Below are 22,963 nucleotides of genomic sequence, written 5' to 3' on the forward strand. Positions count from 1 at the left end.
TGGAAGAAGTTATAGATATCTAAGTACAAAACTCTGAAATAGAATAATGTTGAGTACTCGTTGGGGCCTTGCCTGAGCACATTCATTATTTTATCCCACAGGAACATGCATTGTGTGCAAGCATATCCCTGTAGTACTCATTGAACCAGAGTGATAAGGGGTGTTGTTTATCAACTGCACTACATACTGACTTTATCAAAGATACATTCATGTATTTGTTTGGAGTTGGAAGGTTTCCTGGGATTCTTTTTTATTTTTACCTTAATTGTGCACCCTAAAGGTGTATCCATTTGTTGTGGAGGAGATAACGAACGATTCAGGGATAGTACGTTGCCATGACTACATTCAACAAAAAATGTTATGGTTGTATTATACGTTTACATCTTGATACGATCGTATAATTAACCCCTGTCTACCCCAGTGGCCCCATACAAATGTTGAACCACATGCTTTGTCTCTTTTAGTGAAAGTATGCCTCAGGGAAAACATAGAAGACAAAGTCAAGTCAGTTTTATTTTAACACCTTTCATGCGTGTTAAAGTCGGTGTGTTTCATGTAAAAAAAAAGAAAGAAAAACAATTATGCACAAACTTGATGACCTTATCCCGTCTCAAATAATGCTCAGAATCCATAGTCTGGTCATCACGGGTATATAAAGTACAGCCAAGGAAAAACAAATTCCTAATTACATATTTAGTATGTGCATTATAGTAATTGTGAAATACGTTCCAATACTTTGGTTAACGTGTCAGGATTTCCTGAAACGTGTTTATAACAGGGATTCTGCATACATAAGCAACTGAGATGTTCTACTTCTAACCAAGCTGAGAGCTGTTGTGAGCCAGTACTGTATATTTCACCTTGATGTGATCACACTTTCATCTCCTTGGAAATCTGGTAAGAGTTGGTAAGCCTGCATTCATGGTTTAATGGGTAAAACAAATAAAGCGTACCATATTAAAGCCTAGTTATATAGCCCTGTAGAAGTGGTGATGGGCCCTAGCTCAGACTATATGGATGGCAGTGCCAGTGATAGGCCACGCAAACAATGCTACCATGACACCAAGAGCTTAGTCAAAACTAGACTATGGACTCTGAGCATAATTTGAGGCAGGAGAAGGTAAACAACTTGGTCACCAAAGATTGCCCTCATAGGAAATAGTCCTATACTATAGCCACGTCCAAATTATGAGGACACATCAAACAAAACCAGAAGGACAATGTAGGCTGCTATGATTTATACTTAGAGAAATATTTTATTTCCCCCCACTCCAATTCAGCTGTGCACAAAATCAACAATACTTGACAGCTGAAATGTCTGAAGCTCAGCTTTTCCACATAATGTAGCTTTTTTCTTAATAGGCTAAATATTGGTGTCATTCATTTACCCATTGCATTAATTATTAAAACAAGTGTATTTCTTGGACATGCTCTTTTCCTTTCCATGTTGATAATTTCTGGATCTCAAGGACAACAACAAAGACATGCCTATGTCCCCTTCTAGCTTGCTTTGTATACAGGTCCAAGGACATTGACATTTGACACTTGCTTTGGCAATCTAAACGTATGTTTTATGATGCCAATAAAGCTCCTTTGAATTGAATTGAATTTTATAAACCACAGTAAAAGCGTTCCAGGCGTCTTGCAGACATTCAGGAAATAGACACATAATTAATGTTGTAAATAAAAACAGCCTATAATATGATGCTCCATCTGTCTCTTGCATCCCGTCCTTTCGGAAACCGGAAGACTCGCCCAAAAATACGCTCGCCCCCATTTATTTAGCGGACCTCTCGCCGGTTCTTGTATTCTTGTATTTGTTTCACTGAGGACAAGGATTAGGATAGTAGAAATACGTTTAGGGTTAGTTAGGCATATTTTTACTGAGGTTACGTTTAGGAATAAGGTTAGGTTCAGGCATAGTTTTACTGTGGTTACGTTTAGGAATAAGGTTAGGTTTAGCGTTTAGGAATAGTTTACTGACGTTAGTTACGTTTAGGAATACCAGGTGGCAACCGTTCCGAGGTCGCTGGATTTGCCCCGGGGCGACTGTGTTTTGGGGCGAGCGTTTTGGTATTAGTGCTTTCTCATGTAGAGTCACGATGTTTATTGTCGTGGCCACGTGACATGTTCAGCCAATCAAATCCTTGGACTGGAGCTGCACGGCGTGTCTCACTCACCGACGGCCAACGTTTATCATGTTCGTGTTACAGATTTAATTATATTGGACACTTGCTATTGATACTCTCGGCTGTGGTATCAATCGCTACAATGTTGCTGATCACATGGTCTGTGCAAATGGGTCGACTACGCGATGGCAGAACGAATGGCTCGGTTGTTCTATAGAATGTATAGAGTGGGAACTTTCCCAAACGACCCGAGAGGAGACGGATGGCGTTTTACACAAGACATGGTAAGAGGGTTTAGTTTACATTAATGGAAGTTTATTCATTCATTGGTTATAAGTTAGACCTGTAAAACGCTTGCCAATCTGTTGCCAATTCACTTAAAAGGGGCGGCGTTGTCCCACCTGATCTTGGTTTCTTTCAGTCTAACGTTAAAGTTGAAAGAGACAAAACCCATTGATCGTTTGTGGGATAAGGATAACTAAACTAATCCAGATTGTGGAGCTCCCAAACAGTCAGACAGGCCAGGTGGCAGTGGATCACCTTACCACATGTTGATGTTAAATTGGCATGCATGATGGATAAACCTGTTCTCTGTGCTGTGGCTGCCTCGATACTTTTAATCCTATGTAATGTTTTTTGTATATGGGCTACAAAAACATGTTATTGGTAGTTAGGCTATATCTTTATAATGATGAGGTAGAACTTGTGGTCTAATTTAGTGTTCATCATAATATCGCATTTAGACTTCTTCTTGAATCAATAGTCTTCTTTATTATACATGCCTACACGTTTTGTTGTACACTGATATTTAGACAATGTATAAAAAAATATAGACATATAGCCACAGATGGTGTCTATGTCTTTATCTGAGGGGGACATTCCTATCCTATTTGACAGAACACAGAATTCTCAGTGTGTCAGTCGCAACATCTGTGATTCAATTTGAGTCCCCATTCTCAGCCAGGAGCTTGCTGTGCCCTCTCTGACAGCTAGTGGTTACATAATTGTGTTGAGTGTTACAGTTTAGTGAATGTGGGGAAACTGGAAATTGACCACAGACAATAGTCCCACTGCATCAAGCTAAATATAGGTGTTGTTACATAAGCAATGTTTTCCTCTTTGCCGGGGAGGTGTGAAACAATATGTCTCAATCAGTATTCAGTTATACACAATCCCCAATGGAAAACCAGACAACATGGGCCTGTGTTGTTACTATATATATATATATATATATAGATAGATAGATAGATAGATAGATATCTCATCTTGGCTTGCTGTTGTCACCCTTAAACAAGAACCTATGACATTTGTTTTTTCCCCAGGTGTAATGTTCACTATGGATACTGGTGCAGCCAGCTGACATCACTGCAGTTCTACTCAAGGACAGTGAAGGCTAGAGACTAGAGAGAATGGCAGATAGTATGTATCTTGCCTGCCTTCTGGTTAGCCTCATTCATTAGTTAATGCCATTTTGTAACTTACATTAATTCCAAATCCATAAACGGTTGTTTTTATATGGTATGGAAACAGTCACTGGCTAATATAATTCAAGTGTTTACTTTAGAATGTGAGGTGAAAATGTGCCTTTCGCTCCTGACCATTACATCAAACGTATCACCCAACCTACCCATCCACAAATGCTGTATATGGACACAGTTAATTTGTATTTATTTTTTAAACGTATATCACAATACAGCTTGATAAGACTGAGGATATTGATTTATTAATGTGCAACATAAGTTTGTTTGCACAGTAGCTGCTAGAGCTGTATTAAAAGTAGTACATTACATTTTCCACTCCCCACTTTTGTGATCATGTCCAATTTGCGCTCTCTTTGCATAATAATAAGTTGTCCTTGAGGGCAACGTCTTGCAAAGACATTTTTCAGATACAGTATGTTTTTGGGAGTCAAGTGCATTAGTCCTTAATAGTGTCTGCAATGAAAGATAACACCAAGTTAAAACTGATTTGCTCGTAGCTTAAAGGGCGACTTCACCCATTTTAAACCATATAATTTGTCCTCACTAATGCTCATCATAAAATGGTACCATTTTATCATGCGCATTAGTGAGGACCAATTACGGTATATGAAGATAGGTTGAAAATGGGCATAGTCTTCCTTTAATGGATTTGCATATAATTTCCCCTAATGTATGATATTAAACTAGCCTATTGTATCATTGGGTAGATCAGAACAAGGTTACAAAATGGGGCTGTTGGGAAGCTGCTGCACTACACTGTGAAAGGTAGTGGCATGCATTCTAATAAACGGTGCCTCTGGCTGCAGTAGGGGATGGATGGAGAGTGTAGGCGGAGGGCACAGAATGTGAAAACCACCAATATGTAACCGCCCAGGTTGAGATTGATTTTGGTCCAGTTGTATGCGGGATTAGTTCCAGACAGACATAAACATAGATAGACCCTCTCAAAGATGGCTAGCCTCTTGCAGATCGAGCCATCCATAAAAAACAGTAATTGTATTTGTACAGTACTTCTCAAGTACCTCTATGTCCTGTGCTAGTACTTGTCCATATTTGGTCAAGACTGATATATTAGTATCATGTCAGATATCAAGCTACGCCATTATTAGAATGTGTCTTGTTAAACTAACAATTGCAGTGACTGTGGTGTTGTGCTTTAGATGTATTCCAGTTATTTACTTTTTCTTTGGTCAACCTTATTCCATTTTATTCTTATTTGCAACTCAACATGGATATCAATCTGTTTACCACAGTACAGGGTCTAACAGCTAGTAATTACTGTAGCTACATCACTGGATTTAGGTTTGTTTTTCTTGCCAACAAAGACGATTGTCCAATTGGACTTAAGTTTAAAAAAAATATGTAATTGTTTTATGCACAGCTACAACATAAAGCATATTAAACATGCACAGCTCGAGTAGGTGATAGTAATTCCTGACATGCTCTGTCCTTGTGAAAGTACTGCAGACTAGATGAGACTGGAACAGGTGAAGCTGAAGCCTAATTTATAGTATCACAGTGTTGCAAGCTACTGATGCGTCGCAAATCAGTTCTTGTCAGCAAGTGACACGTCATGATATGGAATATAAATTAAGCTTGATTTATCATGATTGGATTGCGTAGGCACTAGGTGTTGAATCACCATCTGTTTGAGAGCGAGCAATCAGCATGTTAGTTGATTATGAGAGGATTTTCCATTGACCTTGTTTGACCTTCAGTGGCATGTTGACAGTGATGCCGTTTCTCTGTACTTCTCAGTTTCAAGACCTTATTGATATTTTCCTCAGTTGTTAATGATGTCAGTGATGGACTATCTTGTTTATCTCTGCAGGCCTGGTGATGTGTGGCCCTGCTTTATGAGGCAGCCTTCCCTGGATGACCATGATGGAGGAGGCTGCCTGCCAGCTGGAGAGAGACCATGTGCATAATGTCTATGAGAAGATTGCTCCATATTTCAACGATAGCCGCTACAAAGCCTGGCCCAATGTACGGCAGTTTCTACTGGAACAACAGCCAGGAAGCATCATTGCTGACATTGGTAGGAAGCATTCTTTTTCCTGCTTACCTACCTACACTGTTTGATAATAACCCATCTAACCTATATTAAAACAGTGAGTAATCAAGCGATTTTATACCGTTTGTTTGCTATAAAAAAAAATACACATAATCTGCAATGTGTTTATTGTAGATTCTTATATATGGACCCCCTTAAAGAAGAATAGACTGCTAATATTTTATCATGTGTTACTATCACTTCTGTTGCAGGCTGTGGTAATGGCAAGTACCTCCACATCAACAAGGAGGTGTTCAAGCTGGGGTGTGATGTTTGTCGCCCCCTGGTGGAATTTGCCTGGAGCCAAGGACATGAGGTCCAGGTGTGCGATGGGCTGCAACTGCCTTACAGAGATGGCTGCTTTGACGCTGTGCTCTCTATTGCAGGTAACAGATACATGCATCTCTCTCACTGTCACATTTGAACTGCCTCCCTCTGTGTATATACATAAATCTCAATTCCAAGTCTGTCACTTAATTCAAAATGAGCAAACTGTTGGACAAAACGAGAACATTGTTGATTAATGATGAAAGTTGACGATAAAGATCAATTAACCAAGTAATAATAGATGGGCCCTAAAAAAAAGCTCCATTGATCGTCATGGTAGCTAGGTAAAAGTGGTTATGCATTTGGGATGTCATTTGTGGTTCTATCCAAACAGTGTTTAATTTTGTGCCCAATGCAATCACCTATAGTAGTTATTTACTCTTCTGTGCCATTTGTAATATTGAATGTTGTGAATCTGTAGTGGCCCACCATTCCTGCTGTGATTTTGCATGTTTCTGTTTTTATTTCCTTAATTTTAGTTTTCTTGTGAAGCACTTTGTGACAGTTGTCTTGGAAAGTGCTACATCAACTTGAAGATAATACCAAGTTAATACGTTTATTTAATACGTAACCAATGTATGTTTTCTCGTAGTCATCCATCATTTGTCCACGAAAGAGAGGCGTATTCGAGCAATAAAGGAGATGGCACGAACTCTGCGCGTAGGGGGACGCATCATGATCTACGTGTGGGCCATGGAACAGAAGCGCCGCAAATTTGAGAAGCAGGACATCTTCGTCCCCTGGAACCCCAACCCTCACTCACCCTCCAGCTTCAACGAGGATCACGTCAGGCCTAGGAGAAGGGCCGTAGCACAAAGTGTGAGCGAAGCCACAGATACAGGTAACACAGACAAGCACAGGAAGGTGAAAAGCACATCCTCCATGGACGACGAAGAAGACATCGCCTGCACCACACCACAGAGAACCCAGAGGCTGTGGTTCTTCTCCAGGTCCCTGGACTCTGTATTCGACTTTGGAAGCCTAGCCGTCTCCAGATCATCCTCCCGAGACCTGAGCACTTTATCCTCGCCCACAGGGCAAGATGAGGGGAACAAGGACCGCCACCGTGGGAGAGGACAGGGCCTGATCAAGCAGGTCTCCAGCTTCTTTTCCCCTTCATCCACGATCAGTTCAGAGGAGGATATATTTGACTCAGTCCTGGACTTGCACAAGGGACAGAAGGGCTCCTTAGACAACAAAGCCGCCAACCCCGGGGAAAATCAGAGCACTACTGCAGCCGTTGTCCAGGGATGTGGTTCTCTAGCCCTTCCAGATCTCGTCCCATACCAGAGGGAACTTCTCAAACAGTCTGGAGACCAGAAGGATGGCAGAAGCCCCCTGGGGAAATGGCAAGAGCAACAGGAAAGCACAAAGAGTCCCCAGGAGAATGAGGAACAGGTGGCAGGTTCCTGCCTGAGGTATTATCATGTCTTTAGGGAAGGAGAACTGGCAGAGCTGATAGAGAATCATGTTGAGGAGCTTCATGTCACACACACTTACTTTGACCACGCCAACTGGTGTGTGGTGGCAGAGAAAATTCAGGTTTGGAAAATATGACGTATTATCTTAACACGTTTTGGTTTTACAGTTTTAACTTTGAACAACACTATTTTGTTTTTGAATTACGATTAACTCTACAGTACACAAACGGGTATAGCCATTTAAAACATCCACCAATTTTTGTGAAATACTCCAAAAGTAATAAATTGGAGTCAGCAGTCGCAAGATACTAAGAATGGCTTCATAACCAGTTATGGGAGAAACAGAAAGTTTGTGTTAAAATATGCCCATCAATGTCTACTCAATATTATTTTAGAAAGAACCATCACAGTAGCCACTGCATTAGTACAGTATGAGGACGGGTTCAACTGACACGCCTAGTAATTCATTTTCAATGAGAGCGTTTAGTTAGGGGGGCGCAGGGGTAGGGACAAGCGGGCGCGAATCCGTGAAATTGTCGCGTTAATGTTCGTCTAACGCACACGCCTGCTCATGTCAAGAGTGAATTGTGATTAACCTTTTTTCTATGCGCCACATAGAAATGCATCTATTCATGAGGAGTGCAGTGAAACCCTGTGGATCCAAGCGGTTACGTGTGATAAGCCCTTATGGCTATAACTGTATGCTGTAATGTTTTTATTGATACTATTTAAAGCAATTAACAAGCAGTATCCATACTGTGAGTGTTCCCTCTAGGATACATATGGAGTTACACTGCTGCTACTAATGACTTTTAACTATTTATAAACAATGAAAATTATTTTTTATATTCATCAGTTATTATTAATTTTAATGTTATTTTTCACAAACATTTATCAGAGGATAAAATTACAATTCTATGTAACATTCATTGTCGAAGCTTTGATCGTGGTGGAAAATTCTGTCTTATTATTGGTGTCTGATTTATACTTAGTTGTGCGCTGTTGTAGTGCACAGAAACTACTAGCATATGTACAAGCTCACAACGCGTGATGCATTGTGAACTTGAAGTCTTGTAGATGAGTGATTTTTAGTGTACGACACGATGCACAATCAAGTATAACTCAGGCTTAAGATTGCACATATTCCACAACACTAAGCATAAGGATCCAACATTGCAGCAATTATCAGTTATGTAATTCTTGGTGGGACTTGCTATGAACCACCTGTGCTGAATTTATGGAAAAGGGGAGGTAGACACTGTTCCCTTTTCATCTTGCAATACATTTGTTCAACTTGGTTGCCGTGCTACATTCTACCCAGGTGTTTCAAAGAAGGTGTTGCTAATAATCTGCTTGATGTTGATATTTGTGATTGTTGTGCTTCATTTTAGTGTTTTAAAAATTATTCAGCTGAACCAGTAGTATGTTTTAGCTAATCGACTGCCTCAAACTGTGAATAAATGTTGCACTGTACCGCAACTATGTTGCTGCTTGCTACTTGATGTCAGTGAATGACATTAAATACATAAAACTTGAAATGTACCATTTATCTGTACTCATTGTGCCAAGGAAGGTGCATACGCCTACACTATCAGTACAGCATGTTTGGACCAATTGTGTTTGTTGTTCTTCAGTGAATGTTGTACCTCAAAGACTAATTTATGCTTTGACAAGTGAAGTGACAGTGCAAAGTGTAAATTAGGCTTAATGTTTCATGTGAATCTATGTAACTATTTGGAGTTTGTTGCATTTGGTTTTCCTTATTAAAGATTTTTACTAAGTTGGTTGTTGTTTAATTCATAGTGATATGAACTCTCTGTCGGTCTAGTAATTAGATGAATGATCAATGACAAACCAATAGTTAAATAGTTAGGTATTTATTGTTCATACCTGTAGTACCATGGTTAGCTTATAAATGTGTCTGCAGTATTTATTGATTGAGGTAATTGGTGAAAGTGCCTGATGTACCCACAACATCTTACTCTCAGACGAACAAAACAGTGTTTTTTTCTCCCAAGTAATGTGTTATGTTCCTCAGGATTTTCTTGAGCCAGGACTCAGGAGATGGAGAGCTACGTTCTGAATTCATTCCATACCTGTAACATATAAACTGATTATTGTAATTTGCAAGATCTATCTAGCATATAATGTTTCATTGAACAAATAATAACAAAACATTCAGGAATCAGAATCTAATCGTACGATTTTCACAGAGGTATTAAATCCATGTACCTGTGTTGCTGCTCTGTGGACAATGGAATGCCTGAGGGCCAGCTTATCGATGTCTCTGGAATAGCCTCCTCCTATTACTGAGGCTACAGGAATACCTCTGGCCACCACGGTCTTCATCACATACAAATCTCTCTGATACAGCCCTGGGGAACATAAGAGTCATTCTTGCATTTTAATGTCTACATTCCAGTTCAAAAATCACGAATCAACTACACATTCTGATTGTTGAGCTCACATCTTGTTACTCACCCTGGTCAGTGAGACGGAGTCTCCCCAGTTCATCCTCCCAGTGAGGGTCTACGCCAGCATCATACAGCACCAGATCTGGTCGAAAGGTATCCAACAGCCAAGGAAGGTGGGCCTCAACTGTTCCAACATCCATAAAACCAGTCGCCTTTTTATAATCATGCATGCATGGTAAAAAACAAGATTTCATAAAATGGCACAAGTTATTTTACATTAGCACACTTCTATGTACATGTTATTTCTACCATTTCATTGGATGCATTTCAGGTTTTTACACCAGAAGTTTCTTTGTGGGATTGAGGACTTGCCTGTTGAAAGGTAGTCTTTATCTTCCAATCCATCCTCAACACTGACATCTAAGTCACTCTGTTGTTTACGGAGGGGGAAGTTTTTCCCGCAATGCAAGGAGAAGGTGAAAACATTCGGTTCCTCTTCAAAAATGAAAGCAGTGCCATCCCCCTGTTAGATCCACCAAAGTACAAATTTAGGCCACAATACAATGTTGTACTGTGGACAACTGTATTACCATTAATCAGCCATTGATCTTGTACATATTGCATGCTCATACTACTGCAGCTCTCTGACTTGCCTAATGCCTATATAACACATTATGTTGTCCACTTGTGTTTCCTTGCACCTATGACCAAAAAGTATTCTCTGATTGTGACCCTGCAATATGTAACATTTGCATCAATGCAATGTTCCACATAACACAAAAGCCTCTACTTAATACAGCAAAACAAAAGGCAGTGTAAACATACCTGATGCACATCTAGATCCACAATGAGAACCTTTCTCCTGGACACAGAGCTATCCATCAGGTATTTGGCTGCAACTGCTAGGTCATTGAGAAGACAATACCCTGAACCATAGCTTGGAAAAGCATGATGGGTTCCCCCAGCAGTACTACAAGCGAGTCCCCTCTGTAGGGCAATTTCTGCAGCCAGGACTGTCCCACCTGTGCACAACAAGGTAATGATCAGTTTGTGTGGAGCTGTGTCTCAGAACATCCAAATGTAAATACATGTAGGCCTACATTATGCAGACGGCTGAAATAGTTTTTACCCGTTTCATATCGACAGCGTCTGACTATGCCTTCACTCCATGGGAAACCTGTTCTCCTTTGTTCTTTTTCATTGACTTTTCCATTTATGAAGTTGTTCAAGTATTCATGAGTGTGCACACAGCTCAGTAATTTTTGAGAGGCAATTTCAGGGACCCACACCTAAGACAAAAAGACACACTCAGGAAAATGTGCAGGTGACTTTAATAATAATAATACTGATTGTTTATTATAGTTGTGAATAACACACCTGTTTATCAGTAATAACTTGATCCTTGAGTAGAACATCTAGCACACGGGGAAACTTGCCCATAGGAAACCGGTGGTTGGCTGGGAGGTCACACACATACTTGCTATGGTGAACTATTGGAACTGCTGTGGATTCTTCACATATCTGTGAAACATGTAGACCAGTCATTTCAAGGATCTCATATTATGCATTAAGTACATGCATTAAGTACATATTTTTCACTCTTCATACCAGTAACCTGTAAACTGATTGTATGACATTCTGTATAGTAGTGTGTATATCTGTCTGTCTCTTATATGTCATCATGATTTGTGTGCATGGGGATCTCATCTTAAACAAGCTTAATGAGCTATCCAGTTTAGTAGACCTTGTATTGTGAATTTGTACTTCCATGTACTGTTATGTACTGTTCTCATGTCTTACTAAATAAAGTACACCAATCAATCAATCAATCAATCAATCAGCCACAGACCTGCGTAAGCTGCATCTGATTGTTATCTCTGGGACTGTAAAGTACTCACTACTCAGTGTCTGTGAGAATCACAAACATGTGGTCCTATTTGGTTCTATCAATCATTTAGTTGGGGACCCACTAGAACAGTGTTTCAAGTGACCCATTTTTATGGGTCACTAATATTCCCTTTTTTGCATTTCCTACTTTTTTTTCATTATTTCAAAAGATTTTCAAATATACATGTTGTATTGTTTTATTTTTTTTATCCAACAATTTCAGACAAAAACATTAAAAAACAACAACCTTAAGAATAGTGAAAATAGCAGATCTACAAGCTCAAAACTTAGATGGATATTTTCAATTATGGTTAATTATGGCTCAGCTGTAAAAGTTCGAGAACCAATGCAGGTGGGCTGGGGGTCCCCGGACCCCACGTTATGAAACAGTGACGTACTGTATAGGCTGTGAGGCTGTTCAGTCAGTCGGAACAACGCAAAGCACAACAATGCTACTTACAGTAGCAGCCTGTCTTCTGCTGCAAAATATATTCTGTTCTAAGACAATTGAGACAATTTCCACTGATCTTACTTTTCCAGCGCGGAGACATCTGTAGAATGTTAGAGGTGGACCAGCCAAGACCCCTACATTCACCAGAGGTCGAGACAATAGATGGTTAAAATGGGCCATCTTTCAGATAGGCCAGTCGCTGGTGTAGTCTAACATGAGAGGAGATTGGCTGTCATGTCCATCATAAGATCATAAGTTATATAATTATAGTTATTATTCAAGGTAGTTATGGAGTACGCATAACACACGTCTGCCGACGAGTCTGCTCCTGGTGTGTTATGTGTTTTATCTTCTGTCTTCTCTGAAGAACTATACTGCCATCACCTGTCATGGAGTGTGAATAACCACACACAGTGCTGGTGAGAAGTCTCTAAGTACATTTTACTTAAGTAAAATGTTGAGGTATTTGTACTTTACTTGAGTATTTCCAATTTCCAATACTTTTACTTCTACTCCACTACATCTCAGAGGCAAATATTGTACTTTTACTCCACTACAATTATTTGAAAACTTTAGTTACTAGTTACTTTTCATATATAAATTATTATATTATAAAACATACATTAACCACTTTAGACATAGGCTATTTGAAAATAGCAGATCTACAAGCTCACAATGCCTCGCATCGCGACAGATCTACTATTTTCAAATAGTTTAGTACTTTTACTTTTGGTACTTTAAGTATATTTTGAACACTTTTGTACTTTGAATTCTAGAATTCAGGTTAAACTTTTTTTGTTTACTTGGTCTGCTCTTTTTTCCCTCTACACCTATAACTCTTTGCCAAAAATAGCCGATCTACAAGCAGCGGGAGGCGTTGTGAGCTTGTAGATCTGCAATTTTGGCTAAAGTTATGTTCAGAAAAGGGATGCTAGGGTTCAAGTGGTTATGGTAAAAAAAATATATATCACACAAAGATTTGGCGGACCCCCTGTAGTAACTCTAAGGACCCCCTAGGGGTCTCGGACCCCCTGTTGAAGACCCCTGCTTTAGTGCTTTGGAGGATCTGCTCCGTGTCTATGGTCTGCCCCGCCCACCCTCGCGTCAGGCACTCACAGGAAGTGCGTTGCGTTCGAACAGGAAAATGTGTTCTGTTTGTTTCCCGGGAAATGTATGGCAGCAACAAAAGTAAACAACTACACTATCGTCTCTTCAAATGGTACACACAGACACAGTCTGCTACATGTATGAGTTAGGTGAGCCAACACTACGCTTAGACTAAACGGTTCTAATAGATTCCAACATGGCAGAGCAGACACTAAAGAGACCACAACAACTCACACAAAGTAATGCTCCAAAAGCAAAACAAAGAAAAAGAACAGAAGGTGAATTTGACCGTAACAGGCAGAAGTCACAGATCTACATTGGTTGTGCCTTAGAAAGGTGGAGGCAGGTGAAGGAGGAGAAGAACTTCACCACGGATGCAGATATTGCTAGTTATCTTTTGGACTGGTAAGTTTCTCTAAAATATAGGCTTCATTGTGTTACTTTTGTGACAGACTCACACACTCAGTCCAGACCAGTGTTTCCCAATTCTGCGAGAGAAATAAGCAACCAAGTCTATGAAAACAAGCTCAAAAGAAGCGACTAGGCTACGGCCATTTGAAAATGGCTTGTAGATCTGCTATTTTCAAAAAAAGACAAAAAAATATCTTCAAGAGAAAAAGAGGTAATTTTGGAACATTTTTAAAATATTTTATTTTGACAGCACAAATCTTGTGTTGGGGGGGGGGGGGGGGGTGTCTGGCACAAAATATTTTCAGATGGGGGGGGGGGGGGGGGGGGGGGGGGGGGGTGTCTGTGGACAAATACATATTCATTTGGGGGTCCATGACATGAAAATGTTTAACAACATTAGGAAAAAAGCCCAAATAATCAACTACACTGAGGAAACAAGCCCAAAAAAACGCAACTACCAATATTTACAGGCGACTATAAAAACAAGCCCAAAGTCGCTTATAATAAATGGACATGGCAACACTGGTCCACTGGGTTTAAATGTGTTGGATGAAACGTAACTTTGCATCATCATGTACCTTTTCACAATGTTGTTTAGTGTGTGGCTCGTTAGAAACGCAGGCCCTTTCGGATCTCTGTAAACGTTTTTTGTATTTGGATACCGTCATCCCGATTCCCAAATACAAAAAAAGGTATACGGAGTTCCGAAAAGGGCTATAGTTTGAAACATTGATCTCTAAATTATAATGTATGTATGCAGCTGTAACCCTATTACAAACGTGCATCTATGCAATCATGACAACAATAATCTAGATATATGTGGTGGCATCCTAGCCGCAAGCAACTCTTAATATCTGTAATCTAGAGTTGCAGTACCAACCCTTGACAGCCCATTCATCCAAACAGAAAAGTCCTATCTGATTGTATTAAACCAAGTTAAACTCACCCAGAGTGCAGCTGTATGGAAAGCTTGGACCTCTTTGTATCTGTCAAGTTTTTGTTACATAAAAAATCATCGTAGACATGTTATGAGCTACTTTCTGTCAAGAAATTCCGTGCAGGTGATTATTTTCCCAAGTGTTATGATTTTGTAAGCGTTTGTTGGAAATCACTCAATCACTCAATACCTGTTTCAAAATAGCACATAATGCAGGAGGCAGCAGGACGTTGTGTTATTGAAAACAAGTGCTTCCAAACTCCAACATGATCACCTGCATGAAATGTCTTGACAGAAAGTCACTCACAACATGTCTACGGTGGATTTTAATATATATATTTGCAGATAGAGGATAATTCAAGCTTTCCGTACAGCTTCAATGTTGGTGAGTTTAATGTTGTTTCATACAATCAGATAGGACCTTTCTGTTTGGGTGAATGGGCTGTTAAGGGTTGGTGTTGCAACTCTAGATTCCAGATATTAAAAATAGGATCTAGAGTTGCTTGCGGCTAGTGGCCTTCCGACGTGCTCACTAGAGGACCACTTATTTTTTCCCCCTGAAATTTAGAGTAGCCAATACCCTTTTTCTCACCAATGTAGTCATATCTCTGCTGTCCGGCCAGAACCAGCTAACTCCAAAATGGTAATTGTTCAGGAAATGAAAAACAAGATATACATTTTTCAGAAAATGAAGAAAACCTTATATTTTTAAAACAAAGCAATACTGCCTCATCAAACTTGGTATTGTGACTTTATATATTATCAGATACTTGCATGTGTCATTATATTATCACCACTTTACCCAAATCCAGCTCAAGTGGAGTTAGGAGGTTTTGTCCATCATTGAGTGGAGTTAGGAGGTTTTGTCCATCATTGATAAGAACAGCTGACAATGAATCTCAAAGCTCACAACACATCACAACGCATTGTGAGCTTGGAGATCAGCTATTTATGGTGTGCGCTATCCTCATATACTAAGAATAGATCAAGCTGAATACTGTACTTAAACAACTTTTATTTTAACATGCATTGGAAACATCCATGGATCTAACTGTTACCACTGTTGTTCTTCTACAGTTGAGTACAACAAACAATTCTGCCTCAATACTCAATACTAAATGTATTTAACAAAAGCAATCATGGCACACTAACAATAAATAAATGGCATATCAATAAAAAAAATACATTAATGAATAATAGAATCTGTAGCCTATAAAATCTGTAGCCTACTGCACTAACAATAACAACCACAGTTGCATTTACCTATCCATCAACATTTTATTATTACACTGTTGTGTGTTGTGTGTTGCCTAAACCTTCCAGTCACTGGGTTGGTGAAAACACCCCGCAAAACGGTGACCAGAGCCGAGAGCAAATGACTGTTCACTTAGTCTCTGCTAAAGGTGGAGGGTAAAGCATGAATGCAGTCTGACATGAGTGATATTCAGTCACATCCTGCATATTGGTTTAACGCTGAAATTACACAGTGAAAACTGTGGCAAAAACCCTGTATATATAGTATGCAGCAGTGGAGAGCATGAGAGGAGGGGGGAGTTGTTTGTTTTTGACGGACAGTTTGAGGATCCAATGGAGTTGGGAGTATGTGCAATAACAAATGTCACCCTCGTGCCCAGCTTCCCACACAACAGATTAGATTGATTCTTATGATTTACAAACTATGGAATAATCCCCCCATGCACATTGCAGTCAGAACTGTAGACTTACCCCCAATTTTTCCGCCATAGTCTGAAGATTCACCTCTTCAGACTCCACCTCACCCCCTTCCTTGCACTTCACTCTCCTTGTATATCCCTTATTGATGCTATGTTACTGTGCAGAATGCAGATATCTTGGTTACTTGTTCTCATGTTTTTGTTTCTTAGATTTATTTTTGCTTGATCATAAAATGTTAAGAATCAATGCGATGTACTAGATAGCATGATAGTAAATTACATGTTTAAATAGCATGTTGTTTAGACAGATAGCATGTTGTTCAGACAGATACTAGGTTCATTGCTTACCTGGTATCCAAGTTTCTTCAAGGCACTACATTGATCTCTCTGCTGCTGCAATCTATTGATGTAAATATTTACCTTGTTTATCGAGTAGAGCAAGCCCATGCTTACTCTGCTTATTTCCAAATTTCACACTTGGAAGTCGCTCTGGATAGGAGTGTGCTAAATGCCTAAACTGTTATTTATATTCTAATTTCATTTTTTTCCAGTTACGACCGTTTATCCCTGTACAACGGTCCTGCTGCTTCACCCCCAGCCAAGGGGGAACGGGTGCTTGTCAAATCTGAAAGGTACTAGTTGGGAAAATAAATAGAACTGTATGTTCCAAACACAAGGGCACTTGATTGATTGATTGGACATTTTATTTGGCAAAAAATGTAAACATCACAATTACATTTATAAAACTTTGTCTAAAAGGTCCGTCCAAAAAAGTCCTTGCTGTCTTTTTTGGACGGACCTTGCGGTCTTGTTTACATTGTTTACACTGTTATTTGTGTGTGTGTGTGTGTGTGTGTGTGTGTGTGTGTGTGTGTGTGTGTGTGTGTGTGTGTGTGTGTGTGTGTGTGTGTGTGTGTGTGTGTGTGTGTGTGTGTGTGTGTGTGTGTGTGTGTGTGTGTGTGTGTGTGTGTGCACTGCACATTTGGGTATAATGTGTCAATCTAGCCTGTACAGCTTTGAAATATTGAACTGCTAATATTGAACTTTGTATTGCAAGTCTGCAAAAACAGCTCTTTTGTGTCTACAGGAAGGAAACTGGCCTTTCTGGTCATAGTGACCACGATGAAGTGGAAGTGGAACTGGAAGATGTGGATGTCATGGAGAAAAGGTAAAGATTTGACTTGTCTATAGAATAGTTGCTGTATTTATCAGAACATTGTTTTATTGTGTTAAACAGTCACATTTTGTAAATAATGTTTGATTATTCTCATTTAGGGACAAAGACAGTGAGGATGAAGTGAATGATCTTATTTCATGTGCCAACTAGTTGCCAACATGATATACTGAAATGACTACTATTTCTGGTTTAACAGAACTGATGACATCCAAGATCTTGAGTACCGGTTTACTGCTGCTCCAGATGAGGACAGTGAAGATAGCTCAGAAGATGATTATGTCCCCAGTGTTTGCATACGGTATGATTTCCTATGTAATTAGTCAGCCTGTTAAGTCAGCTACATACTTTGAGTTCTGAACACCAGACCCCGGCCATTCGGTAATATGCTCATATAGCTCAATGAATATGTCCAGCAACACCGTGGCTCGCTAGGTTTGTCCGCTCGAGCCACTGAAGCAGTGTATAGCCGGCACTGGAATCTCTGTGGGAAATTTGACATAGAGGTTTTGTCAAGATTGAACAGGTTTTGTTTATGCATGGTCACAGAGAGGGATTACAGAGGTGTTAGTCCCTCCTGGATGTTGCCTCATCAAAACTATCGCTGCTTTCACTGCTGGCAGAATGAAGCCTTGGGCAGCATGTGGAAACAAAACTAATTATATCACGGCCACCTTGAATGTCTGACCATTCACACTGTCTGAACTTTCAGAACATCTCAGAGGTTCAACAACAGCTGCACAAAGTTCTGAGAGGCACTGTTGAAGTTCTGAATGACTTGACTGACCTTTTGTAGTTCTTGCCTACCCTGTCCGAACAAACTTCCGAACTTCGGTTGGAAGTATGTAGCCGGCTTTTGTTTATCCTATACAGTGTTCTATTTCATAATCATAAGACTCACAAGCAATTGCTGCATGGCGCATATGGTGCTATCTGATTAATGAGCACCCACACTCCAATGCTCGTCACCTTTGCACATATCCAAGCTTCTTCCAACCCAAACTTGCAGAGTGCATGTATACATTCATTAATTTACATGTATTCATTTTTACTGAGTAACATTTATTTTACACTGACCTTGTCCATATTGTGCATTTTTCTATTTGGCTATGGTGGGGTGTGGGATAATGTTGAATCTTCATTGCACTTGACGACCTCATGTAGGTCGAAACATGTGTTGTCTCTATTAAAATAAATGGCGGCTGTGCAGATATATTTTTCAAGTAATAGTGTTGAATCTTACCAGTTGCTGTTGCTTGATCACATTCCCCTGATGAAGTGACCTGGTAATCCAGATATGTTTATCCACAAACATTCCAGATTAGATTTTCAGGTAATATTGTCAGTGATACAATTTATTCAGCGGCTTGAATACTAAAACACAGCAACTATATTGTGGCAAAGCTTCCTTAGTTAGTTTGACCAGGAGTACAAATACAGTTGATGGGGAAAACACAGAGGTAGTTATTTACCATTTCAGTGGACTGTACCTACATGTTTCTTCTGAAAGATAAGTTCATACTGCCTTTCACACCAAACTATTGTACAACACAGGAACAGTGTGTCACTGAAGACAGAAGTTGACATTGAGAGCCTCCCTGTCACTGCACCTGAGGATACTGTGCATGGTGCTCCACCTGACATCTTTGAACCTGATGGCAGAGATGAGATGCCCTTCCCTGAACACCTCCAGGTCCAGCGCGAAGATGATATTGTCGGTCAGAGTGCATTCATCGTGTTTGAAGCAAGCTTGATGCAGCTTGTAAGGACCATGCAACTTCCTGTTACCAGGTGCACTTGGAGCGACACTAGGTTGGGTGTGCAATGTGATGGTGTACCACTAGAGGTCAACATAAAGAAAAGGGGCACAGGACATGTTTTGGAATGGGTAAGACTATTATACTGTATGTGTCCTTGTGACATCCCATTACTACAGATGTTTCTTTTCCCTTTTCGTTGTTCACAAGTGTATATGCTTGCCACTCTTACAGTGTAATCAACATATTACCCCCATTCCCTTCTGTTTGCTATAGAATTGTTCCCATGGACACCTACTGTGGAAGTGGAACTCGCAGCCTACATTCAAATTTGGTATGCAGGCTGGAGATTTCCTGAAAATATACTACTGTCTGGTAACAATTACACCCAGATTGCACTCCTGTTCAAGTTCATGAACATGCAGATTGTGGATGAGAGCACGTTCTACCGCATACAGGATGAGTACTGTGTTGACACAATCAAATCTTTCTGGCATGAGGAGAGGAGAAAAATCACTGAAAGCAATCCTGTGGCACTGGCTGATGGAAAGATGGATTCACCAGGTAGGGGATGGGAGTCTCACCTCATGTTATTCATTTATTTGTAGTTACACATTTGTTTTGTGTAAGAGGTCCACAATGGAAATAAGCCCTGGACTTTATTGTGTTATATTCTCGAATTGTTTTAACTTGTGTTAGGACTTTTCAAATATACTAAACTAAACTGTACTCTTTGTAGGGCATGATGAAGTAAGGACTTTGTTGGCTGCCCTCGACAATATCTACCACGACAACAGACCTCTCAGGCTCAACAAGAAGGGAAAGATGATGTAAGTAAACCATATTCATTACCAGACGATCTTGTGTATCATCACATTTTCTGTATTATAGAGCCCGACCGATATATCTATTTGGCCATTATTTGACATAATCGGCGTTGATAATTATGCAGACGATTTTTTTTTACCAATTTCAACCTGGCCTCCCTATTTTGGACATGTAATTATAGGCAAAAATTGTCCCAAAAAAGAAAATTCAAAATAGCTGATCTACAAGCTCATAATGCTTGCTTTTTTTTTAATGCTTTCAACCTGGTGTCCCTACTTCGGGCATAGGCAAAAATGTTAAAAAGTAGCAGAGATTACAATCTTCTCAATGTGTTGGGGTGTGATGCATTGTGAGCTTGTAGATCTGCAATTTTAAAAACAATATTATGTATTTATGTTTTATGTACTTGTTTTCTGGTTCATCGTATATTTGAAGTTACATTTTATTTCATTTATTTCACTTATATACGCATATACTAACTTTTTGTAACCTTTGAAAAATCAATCAATATGATTGATCCCCCGATCGCTTTAAAAGACGTATCCGAGTCTCGTAGAATCGGGGGGGGGGGGGACCGTGCCCCCGCGATCATCCATTCCATAGATATGGGCAGTTTTGCCAAAAAGCAACTGAAACAGAGAAAAAAACACTCCTCCAAATCGAAAGACAAGGAAGTGAAGGGGCAGTTTTTTTTGTGATCACGTGACCTGCTGCTTCTCTCTTTCACTGGGAGCCAAACGGTGACCCATAGGCGAGCGAACAGCGCCATCTAGTGGAAAACCACTGAAAACACAAAATCTTATAATTCTTGTCATTGCCTTAGCAATATATGACAAGAAATCTTGTCATTTGCAGTCAAAGAGTTAACATCGGATGCAAAAATCTGTCATCGGTCGGGCTCTACTGTGTTATTAGCATGGAAGCTTGATGTGAATAAAAACAATGTACTGTGTATTGCAACATCTGTTAGCCACTGCAAGAAGTGGAACAAGAAGGCACAGCAGTGGAGCCGTTCCTCCGCGAAGACAAAAAAGGACTATGCTTACATCCCTCGCCTTCAAAAAGCCATCGTTACACGGCGGCTGCAGTCTGGAAAAGGACTTTCACGAAGAAGACCAATCAGGTCTCACGACCCAACAATGCTTGGACTCTTACCTCCCATTTCACCACCTCCTTCTCAGGAACATGTCCAGATACAGGAGAGTTCCTCCACAGATGGCGAGGACGGAGGGGACAGGTACTTTACATATACATGAAATATTTTCATCATTGTTATGTTCCCGTATCCATCTATGACTATGCACCTATGCTGTAATTAGAATGAGGGAATGACTACAGTATAATTCCTTTTGTAGGTTATCGAATGAAGACTGTTGTTAAACAGCATGGAGTGGGTAGGGGTTTCCATGCACTACAGCCGCTGGACAGTTCTGAAGGAGAAAGCTTAGCTAAAGCCTAGTTCAGTCCAACATGAACAACAGCTCTGGTCCCCCTTTTTAATTTATATAAATGTTTGCATTCAGATTTTTGTGTGTGTGTGTGTCTGGGTAGCTCAGTTGGTAGAGAACTCTCCTTTGGACCTCAAGATTCTGGATTCGATCCCGGCCACCGTCAACTCAGCGCATGAGTAGCACGGCTTGGGGGCTGCAAGACGTGCGGTAAGTACTGGGAGCTGATGGTAGGTGTTGTGCTCCACCTCAGCAATCCATCTCCTCAGAGATAGAGGAGATGGATTGAGGAGGAAACAGGGATAGACTCCTGCGTTCTTGGCTGATACCGACTATAAGCCTCTCCAACCTACTTACTTAAATCTCATAGACATCTACTGTAGTTTATAATAACACAATAAAGTCCAGGGCTTATTTCCATTGTGGACCTCTTATACAAAACAAATGTGTAATTACAAATAAATGAATGACATGAGGTGAGACTCTCATCCCCTACCTGGTGATTCCATCAGCCAGTGCCACAGCATTGGGTTCATAGACTTGGTTATTAGGTTTCGAGAGCCTATCAGGCTTCGAACCCTATTACATCTCTACACTTTCATTATTATTCTTCCGCCGTTTTTGCCAGTTCTGGCCTAACCGCCTGGTCACTTCTTATGAAATTCGGCAATATGGTAGAGGGCTATGCCAAACGGCGAAAACCCGAAACTCACAAACATTGGCCAAAGGGTGGCGCTGTAGCACTCAATTGAAATATGCCAACTTTGAACAGGTACAACTCATGCCCTGTTTGACCCACAGCCATGAAACTTCGATGCACACATGCGTCTCCTCATGCCTAACAACTTTCACTGTTTGACTTTTGACCTCTGACCTTTAGATCTCCCACCATTTCGAATTCTATGAAAAGCAGTAAAAAGCAGTAAAAAAATCACTTCTCCTGGGATTTATGAGCAATCTGTACGAAACTGTATACACATGAACTTTGGACCAATGCCGACAAACGTAACTTAGCGGATTTTCCATAAGTGAAAACGTTAAGCTTTTATAAGCCAATGAAAATTGCAGCTTTTTTAAAATTATTCATCTGCCCCTAACACATACATGCAGACTCACATTTGTTTGACACTTTGCAATATTGTAGAGGGTCCTTCCAAGTATCACTGAAACCAATCTTACTCCAATTGGTCAAAGGGGGGCGCTATAGCAATTTTTTGAAAATGCAAACTTTAAACAGGCAAAAGTCATGCCTCGTTTGGCCGACAGCCGTTAAACCTGCTTACACATGTGCCTTGACTCATGAGGAACACATGTATCACTTTGACCAGTAAGCTCTGCCCTTAGATTGTCTGCAATTTTGAGCAGTTTGAAAAACATTTAAATCCAGGATTTCTGAGCAATTTGCATGAAACTGTGTCAAATACATGTTTGAGGCCCTTTTTCACAGGTTCAGGTGTGTTGGTTC

At 40.1% G+C, this 22,963-nt stretch overlaps 3 protein-coding genes across 6 annotated transcripts; 2 read left to right on the forward strand and 1 right to left on the reverse strand.

Annotated features, from left to right (window-relative positions):
• Positions 1-2,197: 2,197 nt before the first annotated feature.
• Positions 2,198-9,107, forward strand: trmt9b (tRNA methyltransferase 9B). 2 transcript variants are annotated; one of them, XM_084064233.1, is made up of 4 exons: positions 2,198-2,413; positions 5,442-5,648; positions 5,876-6,049; positions 6,583-9,107. In XM_084064233.1, the coding sequence occupies exons 2-4, from the start codon at positions 5,486-5,488 to the stop codon at positions 7,545-7,547; spliced, it is 1,302 nt and encodes a 433-aa protein (XP_083920359.1). In that variant the 5' UTR covers positions 2,198-2,413; positions 5,442-5,485; the 3' UTR covers positions 7,548-9,107. The 2 variants fall into 2 exon arrangements, with proteins under 2 accessions (XP_083920359.1, XP_083920360.1); XM_084064234.1 differs by lacking the exon at positions 2,198-2,413 and adding an exon at positions 3,516-3,548.
• An 11-nt stretch (positions 9,108-9,118) lies between these two features.
• On the reverse strand, positions 9,119-12,484 carry hdac12 (histone deacetylase 12). 3 transcript variants are annotated; one of them, XM_084064235.1, is made up of 8 exons: positions 12,245-12,484; positions 11,203-11,346; positions 10,955-11,114; positions 10,651-10,847; positions 10,198-10,348; positions 9,893-10,009; positions 9,644-9,786; positions 9,119-9,507 (listed from the first exon to the last, which is right to left on the reverse strand). In XM_084064235.1, the coding sequence occupies exons 1-8, from the start codon at positions 12,341-12,343 to the stop codon at positions 9,484-9,486; spliced, it is 1,035 nt and encodes a 344-aa protein (XP_083920361.1). In that variant the 5' UTR covers positions 12,344-12,484; the 3' UTR covers positions 9,119-9,483. The 3 variants fall into 3 exon arrangements, with proteins under 3 accessions (XP_083920361.1, XP_083920362.1, XP_083920363.1); XM_084064236.1 differs by lacking the exon at positions 10,198-10,348 and having other exon boundaries at positions 9,893-10,037; XM_084064237.1 differs by lacking the exon at positions 9,119-9,507 and having other exon boundaries at positions 9,662-9,786; positions 9,879-10,009.
• Positions 12,485-13,408: 924 nt separating this feature from the next.
• On the forward strand, positions 13,409-22,041 carry LOC311050791 (uncharacterized protein). The gene is made up of 9 exons (XM_084064954.1): positions 13,409-13,675; positions 16,843-16,923; positions 17,379-17,459; positions 17,665-17,766; positions 19,020-19,353; positions 19,499-19,786; positions 19,962-20,052; positions 21,021-21,287; positions 21,406-22,041. Exons 1-6 carry the CDS (start codon positions 13,467-13,469, stop codon positions 19,637-19,639), a joined length of 948 nt encoding a protein of 315 aa, XP_083921080.1. The 5' UTR covers positions 13,409-13,466; the 3' UTR covers positions 19,640-19,786; positions 19,962-20,052; positions 21,021-21,287; positions 21,406-22,041.
• Positions 22,042-22,963: the final 922 nt, after the last annotated feature.

The sequence above is a fragment of the Gymnoscopelus microlampas genome (genome assembly GCF_963454915.1).
Source record: "Gymnoscopelus microlampas genome assembly, chromosome: 8".
In the NCBI taxonomy this organism is placed as follows: domain Eukaryota; kingdom Metazoa; phylum Chordata; class Actinopteri; order Myctophiformes; family Myctophidae; genus Gymnoscopelus; species Gymnoscopelus microlampas.